The sequence below is a fragment of the Thrips palmi genome, unplaced genomic scaffold (assembly GCF_012932325.1).
Source record: "Thrips palmi isolate BJ-2018 unplaced genomic scaffold, TpBJ-2018v1 HiC_scaffold_5, whole genome shotgun sequence".
NCBI classification, from domain to species: domain Eukaryota; kingdom Metazoa; phylum Arthropoda; class Insecta; order Thysanoptera; family Thripidae; genus Thrips; species Thrips palmi.
The window spans coordinates 3,050,961-3,065,898 of record NW_023144632.1 but is presented as its reverse complement, the minus strand read 5'-3'; the positions used below and the strand labels follow the sequence as shown (position 1 = coordinate 3,065,898).

General features: G+C 50.9%; 2 protein-coding genes across 2 annotated transcripts in view; one reads left to right on the top strand and one right to left on the bottom strand.

Annotated features, from left to right (window-relative positions):
* Nucleotides 1-14,163, top strand: part of LOC117650904 (ras-related and estrogen-regulated growth inhibitor-like protein) — an 84,426-nt gene extending 70,263 nt beyond the window's left edge. The window contains exons 6-10 of the mRNA XM_034394546.1: nt 3,180-3,316; nt 5,980-6,141; nt 9,058-9,210; nt 10,177-10,393; nt 13,262-14,163. Coding sequence (XP_034250437.1) covers nt 3,180-3,316; nt 5,980-6,141; nt 9,058-9,210; nt 10,177-10,393; nt 13,262-13,554 — 962 coding nt within the window. The 3' untranslated portion in view covers nt 13,555-14,163. The remainder of the gene's footprint in view (nt 1-3,179; nt 3,317-5,979; nt 6,142-9,057; nt 9,211-10,176; nt 10,394-13,261) is intronic.
* Nucleotides 10,429-14,896, bottom strand: LOC117650903. The gene is made up of 3 exons (XM_034394545.1): nt 14,737-14,896; nt 14,590-14,644; nt 10,429-13,210 (listed from the first exon to the last, which is right to left on the bottom strand). Exon 3 carries the CDS (start codon nt 13,187-13,189, stop codon nt 11,255-11,257), a length of 1,935 nt encoding a protein of 644 aa, XP_034250436.1. The 5' UTR covers nt 13,190-13,210; nt 14,590-14,644; nt 14,737-14,896; the 3' UTR covers nt 10,429-11,254.
* Between the last annotated feature and the right edge of the window lie 42 nt (nt 14,897-14,938).

The window sequence follows — 14,938 nt, the reverse complement described above, 5'->3', positions numbered from 1 at the left end:
TGTTGCAAATTTATGTTTTTCGCGTTTACGGAAAATTTCCACGATGAATTTTCGAAAAAAATTGGAATTTTCGTTTTTTTTCATGGTTGAAATAGTTTAGAGTTGTTTATTTGAAAATCGGAGAGGGGGGGGGAAAGAATCCACGGACCTCGGACAATAGGGGTTCTTGGGAACCCCTAATAACCCAAAGAACTGCAAATTTTCTCAGCTCGCTTCGCTCGCAAATAATTTACATTTACCAGCCTAAATATCCCTAAGAACCGCAAATTTTCTCAGCTCTCGGACAAACACTGACCACCCGAGTAAGTCGTAAGAACCGCAGATTTTCTCTCTTCCCGCGCGAGCTCTGTTTGCTCGCAAACAAATTACGCCGTTTACCACTCTAAAAAGTCCTAAGAACCGCAAATTTTCTCAGCTCGCTTCGCTCGCACACGTTTACCACCAAGTAACCCTAAGAACCGCAAATTTTCTGAGCTCGCTTTAATTGCAAACAAATTACGTTTTCCACCCTAAAGCCCTAAGAACCGCAAATTTTCTCCGCTCGCTTCGCTCGCACACGTTAGAACCGCAAATTTTCTGAGCTCGCTTCGCTCGCTAACAATTTACATTTACCACCCTTTTAATACATTCAATCGTGTGTTAAAAATTGAAAAAGCACCTGCGGGACCCCCTGATAGGTAGGCAACCTTCAATGCAGACGAAAATTCCCCCCCCCCTGGCGCGAGGAGGCGGCTACGGCCCTGCCGTGCTGTGCTGTGCCGTGCCGCGCCAGTGCCGTGCGGGAGTCCCCCAGGTTCCGCAGTGCGTGCGTTTGGACCACGTGCGTCCTGTTCATTAAATCACTGTCGTGTTTGCCTCGTCGGCTCGCCTTTCCGCGCGACAATCGGTAACCAGACACTCGCGCGCCGCGGCCCACCGTGCCTCGCCCCGCCCCGCGCCGCCCCTGTCACAGTGTCACGGCAGGCCGGGCACGCGGCACGCGCGACGTAACAAGGCAAAGCCACTCGCCCGGGGCACGTGGCGGCCGCGAGCGACCCAAGCCCTGCAGACCGAGGGTCGTTTTCGTCGCTCCGTCTCTCTCGCACTCATGGGGCGTCCCGTGCAGGTGCGAGAGAGAGAGAGAGCGACGAAAAAAGGCTCTCGAAATCAGTCAGCTGGCGAGACAGAACGGGCCGAGGCGAGCGCCGCGGGCTGAATTTACACGGAAAAGTGTTGGCGTCGTCGGCACCGTGTTGCTAGCCGGGGGGGGGGGGGGTGGGGTGGGGCGTGGCGTGGCGGGGTGGGGGTGGGGCGTGGCGTGGCGTGGCGTGGCGGGGCGGGGTGGGGCGTGCCGTGGCGGGGTGGGGTGGGGCGCCGTGGCCGAAGCCGCAAGCCCTAGCCAGCCCTGCGTCGTGGAGGTGTGGTGGTGGTTACCGGCGGCGTGGCGTCGGTCCGCGCCGCCTTACCGCACGGCCTCCACGTCAAACGCACTGCGCACCTTCCACCCCCTTCCCCCTCCCCTTGGCGCCATCCTTCCCTGGGGCGGCGAACGGATTCGCGCCTACAGCGAATAAATTTTACTCAAGTGGCTTTGGGCCTTTGGGATTGCGGTGTGGTTGCGTCCGGCGCACAGTGGGCCAGAAGACCGGTGGAAGCGGACAAAACTCGAGACGAGTTTTGAGCTCCCAGAGTCGCTAAACAGGACTCGAACAGAACGTGTGACCCCACCAATGGACTCCTCGTTTCGAGAGCAAATCCATTGGTGGGGTCGGTCACACGTTCGGTTCGAGTCCCATTTAGCGACGCTGGAGCTCAAAACGCGTCTAGAGTTTTCGCCGCCTCCGCCGGTCTTCTGGCCCACTTGGCGGCGAGGACGAGAAGGGCACTCTTGTTGTGATATTAGCTCCCCGGGACCGCCTGGCCCAAGGCCTGGCCCTTAAGGCGGCGCGCATTTCCAAGCGGGTTAAGGGCGGAAGAAGAGGAGGCCGAGCAGCAGCAACAACATCAACAACAACCAGTGCCGCCCTTACACTAGTGTAACAAAGGCATTAAAATGATGCCCTTTAAGGGCGTCAACGATTTACGCCCCTGGAGCGGCGTGAATCGTAATGCCTTTTGGAAGGGCATTAAAATATTGCCTAAAAGTCCTATACCATTCACGCCCTTCCCAAGGGCATAGAACGATTTACGTCTTTAAAGGGCCTAACACGGTAAAAACGTTACCTGGTTTTCCCATGAAGCCTATGGTAGGGAAAACCAGGAACCGTTTTCACCGTAAAAAGAGAGTCTATGCCCTAGCCTTTGTTTTGCCAGTGTAGGGAATTCCCCAAGGGCGGCGTGGTCAAAACTGTTCCTATAGTTGTCATTTCCGACTTCCGCTCCGACCATTCTTTCTTTCCGCCTCACTCAAGCCGCACTGCAGCCGCACTGCAAATCTTTCGCGGTGATTCAAGGGACCATGAAATAGGCCGCCCCCGACTCGAACGCTAGAGGTCTGCTGAGGCGTAACAGCGCTGATGATGATGATGATGATGATGCCGGGAACGCCAATATTTGGCCTTCCCTGTGCAGGCGGGAAGCGGCGGGAAGCACCTGTCCCCCCCCCCCTTTCCCTCCCCACAGTCGCTTGCAGCTGCCTCAGGTGTTTGCCCACTGCAGATTGATTCCGAGAGTCGTCGTTTCCGTCGGTCTGCAACGGAAAAAGAAATCCTTCGTTGTGGTAGTCAAGTTTGCACGATGGGCTGAGCTGAATTCGGTGGCTGCAATCGAAAAAGACTTTTCGAACTCAGCCTACACTGCGAGAGAAAAAGTACGGAAAAAGTACGGAACATGTCTGGTCAATAATTTGCCTGGACCGTCCGTACCTGTCCTACTACGGAACTTCTGTACTTTTTTTCCGTACCCGATTAGGAGTTCTTATGGGACAAGTACGGACGTTCCGTACTTTTTTCCGTACCTCCGGACCATTTTCGTCTGTACATTTTCCGGACAAAACTACGGAATTTTTTTCAGTGTATCGAACAAAGTCGACCACCACAATGATGGAGTTTTTCCGCGTGTCTCTCGCTCCCTTACGAAACGGTCCTTGAGTGCGAGAGAGACAGCGACGGAAACGACTCTCCGAATCGGTGCCGAATTTCAAGTCGTGGAGTTGTTGGGTTTCACGGTTTCACAGTGCAGCCCCTGACTGTTGTTGGCAGCGCTCGTGGTGCGCTTCATCACGAGGAGGTTCATCGGCGAGTACGACCCGAACCTGGAGAAGGTCTACAGCTTCCACACCATCATGGACAACGAGATGGTCTTCTTCGAGATCCTCGACACTGCGGCGCAGCCCCACGTGAGTAGAGGTCCAAGGGGACTCGGGAAGTGAGTGAGTGGGGTCGGGTCGAGGGCCCGGTTAATCGTTAGGTACACTGCAAATCCATTGGGGCTAGCCGCAGCCCTGGGCAAAGTGCGACTTGTTGCCGACCGTCGTCGCCCCCTTCAGGTGGAGTTGGAGCCCTGTCGCGAACACTCGTCGCCTCCCCCTCCCCGTCGCGGATCCAGGGACGGGTTCAGGGGGAGGGATGTCGCGAAAGTTGCCTACCTACAGGGGTAATGTGCGACTTTTTGCCTACCTTTCAGACGGCTTCGCCGCCTTCAGGAGGGGGCGACGCCCCCATCGCCCCTCCCCCCCCCCCCCCGGATCCGCTCCTGCTCCATGACGCTCCGTTACGAAGGCCACCACGTTAGCCCCAGAAACTATGGCCAACATGCTGACGCAAAGGCCAACAGCACTCTTATGCTCCCCCCCCCCCTCCTCCCCGTATGAGCCTCTGAGATTGCTAGAATTTGGCGTCCCAGGCCGCTGGAGAGCCATCTTTTGGCAATCTATGAGGGCGATTCAGGCCCAGAAGGTCAAATTTTGGCGTTCAAAACGCAGCGGCGCTGGAGTGGCAAGGACATTTACAAATTAATATACGTACAGTGTAAGCCCTACGCGTCAAGGGCGGATCCAGGGGAAAGGGGGGCGGCGATGGATGCGTCCCCTCCCCCCTCCCCCAAGACGGAGGCAACTAGTCGCACGTAGCCCCTGTAGGCAGGCAACTTTTGGGACATCTCCCCCCCCCCCACCCGTCTCTGCACGGTAAAAACGGTTCCTGGTTTTCCCAGGAACTCCCTGGAAATTGCCTATGCCTTCACCTTTGGATTCCAGGGAAAACCAGGTTCCGTTTTTACCGTGTGGATTCGCCCTTGCGTGAGCCCCTGCACGGCCACTCCGTGCCACTCAGTGCCACTCCCTGTCGACGCAAAGCTGGCAAGCTGGCCAGAGGACCAGGCGGGCGTCGTCGTGGCTCTGGACGCTCTCTGCCTTTGAAGCCCACCGTCCTGAAACAGGGGACGAACCGAACGCGCGAGGGCGGCAATGGCTCCTCGTTCAAAGGCCAATCTAATAGAGAACCTTTGTGTTCGGTGATCGATTCCAGTCTCGTTGGGGGAACGTGGGGCTGAAAACGTGCCCCGGCGCACGCCCGGCAGGCGCCTGCATCCCCCTGCCCTGCTGCAACGCGAACAGCGCAAACAACGCAAAAAGCGCCAAAGCCACAAGAGGGCATGCAACGAGGGGGTAAACACTTCACGAAATCATGTACAGACTACTCGGTATTACGCTGTATTACGGGCGTATTACACGTGTATTACGGCCCTAAAATGCCAAAATTTGGCACATTTGACCCAAAAATGGTATTACGATCACGTGTATTACGCGTAATACACGGTTTTTGTGTACAGGGTATTACGCGAGTGGTTACCCCCTCGGCATGCAAAGGCTGTTACGCGCTCCACAGGGCACACCATTAAAGCCTTTGTGTAAGCCGGTGAGAGCGGCCTACCAAACACGGAGAACTGCGCTCGTGGCGGTGTGCACACACTGCACTTTGACCGAGCCTCGAAAGGGCAGAGTGGCTTGCGTCCGCAACAAGAGTGCTCCGCGGTCCGCATCGTGTGAAAGGACAAGCTTATCCCCACGGACAACCTCGCCCCTCGCCCTCGCGGAAAACAGAATTCGTCTCCTAGTAATGTCTTTCCGTTTCTCCGTACCCACCTCTTCGATACACTGAAAAAAATTCCGTAGTTTTGTCCGGAAAATGTACAGACGAAAATGGTCCGGAGGTACGGAAAAAAGTACGGAACGTCCGTACACATTCAATCAATAATGCTGTGGAATCAATTCAAACTCTATAACTTGTTACATCGAACATACAAGACTGTAAAGAATACAGTTTTTAACATCCTAATGTCGTGATTGTACTACAATACATTCTTTTGTGATTATAAGTATTATTATAAGTATTATTATTATTATTATTTTTCTAGTCACCTGCTGCTCAAAATTAAAACTACTGTAATGAGAGCGGGTTTATGTTACAGTGGGACTATTTAGTCCTTTTACATGAACCCTCAATAAAAACAATTTCAATTTCAATTTCAATTTTCTCTCTCTCTCTCTCTCTCTCTCTCTCTCTCTCTCTCTCTCTCTCTCTCATCGCCCTCCCCCGGTCTCCCCCCCTCTCTCTGTCCAATTGCAATGTGTTTCTCCGAAGGGGTAAACACTCGTGTAATACCAATACCCTGTACACAAAAAACGTGCATGACGCGTAATACACGTAATTGTAATGCCATTTTTGGGAGAAATGTGCCAAATTTTGGCATTTTCATGCCGTAATACCCGTGTAACCGAGGGGGTAAACACTCCACGAAATCGTGTACAGAGTACTCGGTATTACGCGGTATTTCGGGGACATAACACGTGTATTACGGCACTAAAATGCCAAAATTTGGCATTTTTAGCCCCAAAATGGTATTACAATTACGTGTATTACGCGTAATACACGATTTTTGTGTACAGGGTATTACGCGAGTGTTTACCCCCTCGCGTGTAACATCCCCGTAACACAGCGTACTTCCGCGTAATACCGAGTACTCTCGGAGTGTTTACCCCCTCGTGTTTCTCTGTCCCAGGAGAGCGAGTGCCTGACGCTGGAGGCCAACATCCGCTGGGCCGAGGCCTTCATCCTCATGTACTCCGTGACGGACAAGTGCTCCTTCGACGAGTGCAACCGCCTCAAGTTCCTCATCAACTACAACAAGCGCAAGCGGCGCCTTGGTTCCAACAGTTCCAAGGTCCGCGCTTTTCTTTTCGCCACTTTTTCCCGCAGACTGATCACTGATTCCGAGAGACCCTCTGTCTCTCTCGCACCTACACGAGACGCTCCTTGAGTGCGAGAGAGACAGAGCGACGAAAACGAGCTAGGCAACCCATCTCCACCGCAGCAGAACTCAACTACTGTAGTGTCATGGGATGGGCACTGCCATTTTCACCCCAAATAGAATGTGTTAACGACCATTGGGCACCGGACATCTGTTCCATAGGCCCCTAGCAATCCATATCAATTTCAGACGAATCTGAGATGGTCGACCATTTTTATCGGAAAAAGCCGCTTTTACAGGCTCGACACGTAAAGCCTCGTTTAGGGCTAGCCTCCCCTTTTGCCAGCCGCAGCCTCGTTCCTGTAGGACGTAGCGCCCGCCGGGTCCAAAAGCTGCTCCCGCTGCAAGCCCAGATTCTGTGGGCGTACGAACCCGCGGTCTACCGACAAAACCACTCCTCTCAGTAGGGACGACCCGTCACGTCCTGGTGAATCACCGACATGGCGAGGCGGGCCTGAAAGCCAGACGATCATTTGTGGTCGAGGCATTAATCGCAATCATCGCCTGCAGGGTAGGCCGGCCAGCCGGGGCGGTCGCCATGTTGGGCTCGAGTCGACTCAACGCGGGTCACGTCGCTCCGTGTTTGTCCTTGATTTTCGGTGGTACAAAGTCGGTTTTCCGGGTCGAACGTGGTACCAGTCGGTCCGTGTGGACGCCGTGCGTCGAGGCTCGAAGTGTCGCGGTGATCGGTGCAACAGTGTCCGAGTTCTGTGCAAATTAGTTTTTGGCGCCTTGTTTACAAGGCAGCGTCCGTCCAGCCAGGCCACTACAGCGGCGACCGTGTCCACCGACCTGCCGGTCGCAGGGCTGACGTACCGCGAAAAACCAGCAGCCAGTGCCCCAATCGGTGTCCGCGCAGTGCCCAGTGTTCAGTGTTCAGTGCAGTGTTCAGTGCAGTGTTCAGTGCGGTGTTCAGTGCAACACCCAGTCCGTTGCGTCCGTTGTGCAAGCGGCCCCGGCCATGGATCCACCAGTGCAGCGGTTGTGTGTGTCCTGCGTCGCCCCCCTACCTGCCATGCTGACCCGATGTGCCGTCCACCCGTGTTCAACAAGGCGATCAGAGAAGCATTCACTGCGCGGGAAATTTCTCGGCGGGGCCCTGTAGCGGACGGGAAAAGTCGCCATCATTGTGCGAGCGAGCGCGCGCACCGGCGGCGCACGTGCAGCGCACCCCCTGCGGGGCTGAGTCCGGGGTGTGCCTTTTTTGGGGTCTCTCTCGCACTCGGGGGTTTCCCCCCAAAGGGGAGCGAGAGGGACGGCGCGACGAGGCGGTGTCCGGAGTGGACCGGCTGGCCCGCCGGGCCATGCCGAGCAGGGACCCCCGGAGGTTGGGGTTTCCCCGGCTCGGCACACCGACCGCGTCCCCTGGGGCTCGGCTAGGCTCGGACAGCTCGACTCGCACCGACGGCGCCGACCAGATGCAGTGCAGTGGCAGGCAATGCAGATTGCCAGGTCCCGCGCGACAACGTCCCGTGTTGCCACATTCCTAGACACCAGACAAACTACTGCGCACCCGGAGGGGCGCACCAGGATAACATCACGCCCCTGGAGTCATAAGGAAGGAGACAGACACCTACACCTATGGATGAGTGCCGATTTTAACTTTGGTTATGGTTCTTGGGCTGGTTGTGGGTTGGTTTTTGGGGTCCCCCTCTCTGCGGTTGGCTGACCGGGCGGTCACCCCCTCCCCGCCGTCGCCGCCACCGCTGCAGTAAAAAGGGGACGCACGGCTGCCGAGGTCGCGGTCACAGCGGCGATGCGGCGCCAACCACCTACGCGCCCGGCGTGTAGGCAGCACCAACAACGGTGGGCTCCAAGGGGTTGCCTACCTATCGGGCGCTCCCATCGGGAGCACGACAAACCCCGTCCGCATGGCGCGGCCGGCTGCCAGCATGGGCCGCGGATTGGCGCTCAGCAGACAGACCGGCCGGCCAGCCGGGGCCCGAGAGCAACGCGCTGTCCCACACCCCGAGAGCGGATACAGCGCAACGCCCCTCCAGCCCCCACGACCCTTGTGACCGAAGAACACCAGCCTCGCACCTAACCAGTCGTTGCATGTTGTGTTGCACGGAGGAGACGGGGCACATGCCCTCTCTCTCGTAGTCGCAGGCCTACAACAGCATGCAGAGCGACACAGAGGAGCATCGCGGGGAAGGGCTCCAGGCCTCACACCGACGGACGCCGTGGCGGCCGAACACGAGTATGGGGTGGGCGTAATGCCTCGGGTTAGAGTCCTGTTCCAGCCGAGAGGTCACATCAAGAAAAGGGTAGGGGTGAAGCAAAGTAACAATTACCAAGACGCGTCAAGAAAGAAGAGAAGAAGACACCGAAGGTGCAACTGTTCCCGAGAATAAGGGACGAAGCAGGCGGGTTCCGGACTCGGTCAAGCTCAAAAGAGGCTGGCCCAGGGTAGGGACGGCACAACCCTCACGGGAAAGGCCTGTCACTAACCCGCGGGGAAGGCACTCTGCGAGCCAGGGGCATGTAGCCGCTTGAGGTTCTTCCCCGCCGAGGTAAAGTTCTCCCCTAGTAAGGACGACCATGTCCCGTTTTGCAGTGCAGGCGGGCATGTGTCGGGCCCGAAATGGCATACGATCATATGTGGTCTAGCCCTTAATGGTAATGGTAATGGCAGGGTAGGCCACCAACCCGTCCCGCCATGCAGAGGTGCGGGGTTGGTGGCCTACCTTGCCCCTGTGACTGCAAGGCCTGGCGAGTCCTCGCGGCTGGGTCCTCCTGCACTGCACGTGCACGGTGTCCTGAACTGGGCGAGTCCTCGCTGAGCACTGAGCAGCGCGTTAGAGTGGCGGATTCTCGTGGTCGTTGCAGGACGCGGTCGCCGACGTCCCCGTCATGCTGGTGGGCAACAAGACCGACCAGTGGGGCGACCGCATGGTGTCCGTGGAGGACGGTCAGCGACGCAGCAAGGAGATCGGTTGTGTCTGCTTCCACGAAATCTCGGTCCGGGAGGATTTCGACCAGGTAAGACCTACCTCCAATTTGGCATGATTCTCCCTCCTTCCCTCTGCAACGCTAGCCCCCCCCCCCAAAAAAAAAATTATAATGAAAAAATAAATAACAACAAAGAAAAGAAAAAAAAGCAGGCACTTCATAAGGAAAAACAATTTCAAAGTTCGGTTCAAATTTCAGATGAATTTAAAATTTATAAAGTAGGGGGAAGTTGGGGAAGAAAAGTACAGGGTAAGAAAAGTACAACCCCCTGCGACCTGCTGGCAGACATCTCGACATCCGTCTGGCGGGGATTTCTCACTCAGATTTTCATTTTTAGTTGAAATAACTGGTCGAGGGCTGCCTCAAAGTCTACATCAATTTCATCTTCGATTCAATTTCTTCCCCAACCTACCCATACAAGTGCATTTTGACAAATTGCATTACATTTGATGAGTTATTTCCCTTTGTTCATCTCTTATTATCAACCACTTGGTCTTCATCATTGAACCTTCATCTATTAAACTATCGATGTTTATAAATTTGTCTTTGAAAGTCACCATTAATTCAAAAATTGCTAGTGACTCCGTAAGAAAGCTACTTTAGAGTGTCACTCTTAATTAAAGCATAGGGCATAGTTTCTCATAAAAAATGTGAGCTTTTGATTCAATTTTATGGTCTGCAATATCCTGATATACTATATTGAATTCCTTTCACTAAGTTTGTTGGCAGTTGGCACTCAACTACAGTTTTGAGTCAGTTTGAACACTCATGGGCTTTTTTAAGAAGACTTTGAAAAGAAACATTTTTTCAGATCAGATATTGTTTAACTAAACATACGGTATAGGTTTTCTTTTTAAAAATTGCGAGCTCTTTACTCAATTTTATGGTCTGCAATATCTTAAATGTATAAGACTAATTTTAGGAAGACTTTGAAAAGCAACATAGTTTTGGTCAAATTTAGATGAGCTCACAAATGAATGCCCGTGTGTGTGACAGGTGTGGGCAGTGTTCCGCGACGTGTGCCATTTCTGGAAGGTGCACAACAAGTGCCCCAAGCTGAAGCGCTCTTCCAGCGACTCCCGATACGAGTCCTTGGCGTCCATGGCGAGCCCGGAGTCGTCCAGCGTGCGTTCCTTCGGTGGCTCCATCAACGGGAGTACGACGGGCCTGCTCTCCAGCAGGACCAGCATTACCAACCCCTTCAGCAGTCTCGGTAGGTGTGAGGGCAGAGTCAATCAAAGTCGCAACGTTTGGTTTCGAACTTTAATAGAATAGCTGTTCAGCAAAATACAGTTCATAAAGAGGGGAAGCTAGAGCAGAGTACACAATTTGTTCCGTTGATACAGTTTAAATGGGCAGGGGATAAAATAAAAACACACAGGTTATAAATGATCAATGAAGAATAAGTACAATTTTAAAATCATCGGGAGCTGTGGGAGAGAAACAAACTGGGTACTCTATAATAGCTTCCCCATGAAGATCACAGGTTTGTTTTAAATCTTCACTATATACACTTACAAGAACTCTTTTCATCAAAGCAGCACAGAAATGCTTTCGTTTCACAAATACTTGTTCTTCCTTATGGAGCAATCCATCACACACCATGGAAACAAGAATATATTTGAGCATTGCTTTGATTCATCACAGTTTCTAAAAAGAGTACCATAAGAAACTAAAATAAAATTAGACACCACGAGGGGATGTTCTGAAATAAAAACATTAGTAAAACATAAATAAATTGTCAAGTTAACTAATAATCAAACAAAATTAAATATAAATGCATGAAACAGCTGTATGCAACATTGAAATGATTCTAAAGTTGCTCCTGAAAACCAAGAATGAGCAAGGTGGACATAATGCCAACACATCTTATTGCTATCACACTCCAATCTTGCCCACTATGAACAAAAAATAAATAAAGGAGCAACATTTACATTTTAATTCCATCCCTAGACATAATCCTCCCACTGAATGAAGAGGTCAATCACCTAAAAACCAGTTTGCAAACAACTTCCATATTTTTGGACTGAAATTTACAATGGTCATATGTACATTAAAATACCTAAGAAAGTCTTCAAAGGAAAATTTTGTGGAATTGTTTCACTGTCAGCTTTTTCCGACAGGTTGGACACTTCTTGTGAAGCTTCACTGCTGAACGAATACATGTCCCGCAAAATATATGACCACATGTTGTCGACATAATTTCAGGGACTGCAGTTTTTGATTCCAAGCATATTGGACAGCTCCACCCTTCTGGACTTGCTGGTCGTTCTGGTGCACTGGCAGGAGCAGCGGCGGCGGTGCTTGCTTGTGCAGTAGTTGCAGGCATGCCTGGCATATTCGCTGGTCCAAGCATATTATCACAGAACATTTCATTCCAGGCCTCGTTATCAAAGTCAGGCCATAATAAATCCATATCCGCAGGCATGGGAAGGACTGGCAGTCCCGGTATTGATGAGGGGACAGGGGGCGGAAAGCCAACATAGCCAGGAGGAGGTGGCAGGGGAGCTGCGGCTGAAGAGGAGGCTGCTGCCCCGTCCATTGAGGCTGAGGCAACGTTGAGAACCTCCACATCAGGGCTTCCACTAAGGAGGTAGCTGCCCAAGGGCCTAGGTTCCTGCGGCTTGGGGTCGGGTTTTATAACACCTTCACAAACAATATCACTGTCGTCATCTGATGAGGAGAGAACTATACATTCACCAGGTGGTGCTGTGGTAATAGTGACCTCTGAAGCTACTCTGTTGGGTACAGGACTTCCTTCTTCATCCGAAAGGTCGATAATTGGAACGTCTTGCCCAATTGTTCCTCTGGCTCTCGTCTTTGCCAGAGTCATGCGAGTATGGGTATACCTTTTTCTACCTCTACCATGTTTGTGAGTCTCATGGCACACACCACCCGCACAGTCTGGACAAGGGTGCTTCTCCCGCCAATCACCTTTTCCAATATTGCATTTACTTGATGGCTTTGTAGGACCCCTTTCAGCCAAGTCGGCCAACTTCCTCTTCGGACACAGACATTTGTGCTTGATGTTCTTTGCTTGTTCAATCAACGCCTTTATTTGTTCTGGAGTTAAGTTTGCATAATCTATAGTCTCATCTTCACTGCAGCTACTGCTACTGCTACCAATTGTTTCCACTAGGCTGTCTCTCTTGCGTTTCTTGAATGGCAGAGCCATGTGTATGTCTGGTAGATCATCTTCTGAATCAGAGCTCAAGGAGTTCATGCCCCGATGGGATGTGCCTGAACAACTCGGCCTGCTAGGGCTTTCATCTTTGGAACTAGATGATTCAGCACCAGACTTCGGAAAACTAACCTCCTCTTCATCAGATAACATGTCAAATTTTAGCACACCTGTATCTTTCCTTGGAGAAGCATCAGTGGCAATCTTAGTCGGAGAAACATTAAATTCCAGGTTGTTCTCATCATCACCGTCCTTTTCTTCAAGATCAAGTTGTAAATGAAAGTTGGTTTCGGTAGAAGTCTCATCAGATGTTGATCCTTCAACACTTTCAGAAACCGCAGAATTTTCACCAGGATGAGGTGGCTCATTATCATTAGTGCATGGTGCAGAAGTGAAAGTATCTGCACAAGCCATTTCCTCAGAATTGGCAACGAACAGCTCTGTATTTTCATGTGTGTCCATTTTATCTTCTTGGCTTGATTCTAACGGACCCATCACCTCCAGTTTCTGAGCCTTGAAACCACTTTCGGTTTTACACGATAGCTTCAAGGAGTCGAATGGAGTTGATGCAATGTTTCCAGATGGTGGTAGAGAGAGGCATCCAGAAGCACTCTCGTAAGATCCATAGGCTGCATCAGAACTGTCCATTCCTTCTTCACTCTTGAAACTCACATTTTCCTTAGAGTTGTATTTTGTTCTGTCAGTCATATCATCATCAGAATCCAGACACAACCCGAATGAACTCATGTTGTTTGGATACTGGGACTGGTTGGTGTGAGAGCCTTCACCCGGGTCACCAAACTGCACCTCGCTGATGGAAGAATCCATCTTGGATTTGAGATGTGAACCCTGCGCAGAAAACAAAAACAAAAATATTAACAGAGTCCATCTCTTTTACAGGACGTCGATGGACAGAAGTGGAACTAGACGAAGAGGACGAGTTGGAAGAAGGCATCACAGATAGAAAGAGCAGTGCAGGTGAAACTCCTGCTGAAACCACTTTGCCACCTTTCCGAGCTAGAGCTTCGACTGATGGTCATTTGCTATCAAGACCAAGGCGGTGGCGTTATCCGCCCCCATCTCTCTCAAGCCAGACATCAAATCATGGAGGAAGCAGCAGCAGCAGTAGCGGAGGTAGTTGCGCCGATCGAAGAATGAGTATTTCCATGAGGGGCAACAACGCAAGCTACTGAGAAATCTAACAAGACTGATGTCACAAAGGCTTGCTAAAATCTAAATTAACAGGCCTGGGACCAAATCCTGACGGCCTATGAGATGGAAAAACAACACTCCGAGTTCAGAAAAAATTTCCTTGAATCATTTTTGAAAATTAATAATCAATGCCCCCTACATTAATTTAAACTACCTTTCTTTAAAATTAAGATATGAAATCTCTATGTAAACATAAAAAGAAGCTTAATTTTAGAATTAGTTCTAGAACTAGAACCAACACGTTTGGTGTCAATGTAGCAGTTTAGGAAGTTGCTTGTTAAACACACCCTCACAGATACCACATTCCTTATGTAGGCAGGCATAGTGATAGTGAAAATGAAAAGTGAAGTAAAGATAAGTGACAAAGCAAATCATGGATGTGAATGGAAGAAAAAGTGAGCATTTTCATGAGAGGAACATGCAGCATTTCTTTTAGAATCACTATGTTAGACTATCTTGAAAAAAAATTTTAAAAAAATTAAGCATTTACACTTAAGATGTTAGAGTTCACACTACTTATTCCAAATCTTAGAAACAGTAGTGCCTACTTCTAGTGACAAAAAATACAAAAAAAAAATAAACGTTTTGTTTGAAACACAAAAATTATTAAAGTTACCTTTTTTACCCTATTCCCCTTCCAACAAAAAACAAAAAACAAAAAAAAAAAAAAAGGAACAGAATACTGGGGGAAGCTCTATCCCCCACCTATGGAGTCAGAGCCATATAACCCTACTTGACAAACGAAGGCCTGTCGGATGATGCAAGATCGTTAAGTGAAGGCGGAAGACAAGCTGCCATTCGAGCTAAGAGTCCGCGAGGTGTACTTTCATAGTTAGTTGAGGAAAAAGAAGCAAATCTTCGACAAAGACAAATGCCCCACCTCCACCCTGTCCAGGAACGGGCCGAGATCGATGCGCTGCCTGACCTTGTCGTCCGACAATCTCATGTTCATACGAAAAGACCTGATATCAGTACACACTTGTGTCATTACACAAGAAAAATAATTCATAACTCACCCAGGAAAGCTCCAAATGCTAGGAGAGGTTTCGCCACCGAGGTAAGACCACTTCACTGCAAGCAAACAATGGTTGTCACACACCAAACTTTACATCGAGATAATTTGACTGACTCGACGTGCGATGTATTGAAGGGCGTTTACTCACGTTAAATCAGCTCGAAATCGGTCTCACATACTGTAGGATTAGCTAAATACGTCTTGCTAAGCATGTCAACAAGACTGGGAGCACTTCTTTTCGCGAAAAGAGCCAGGGTACGTTCCACTTGGCTGGTCGAATCTGTCAAGCTGCTGTTGGCTGTGCTGTGAGACCCACACACACTGCTGGTCAGTAATGGTCACATGGTCAC

Bases quoted from the DNA above. Each gene is read 5' to 3' on its own strand.
- LOC117650903 (XM_034394545.1), bottom strand. From the start codon at position 13,189: ATGGATTCTTCCATCAGCGAGGTGCAGTTTGGTGACCCGGGTGAAGGC.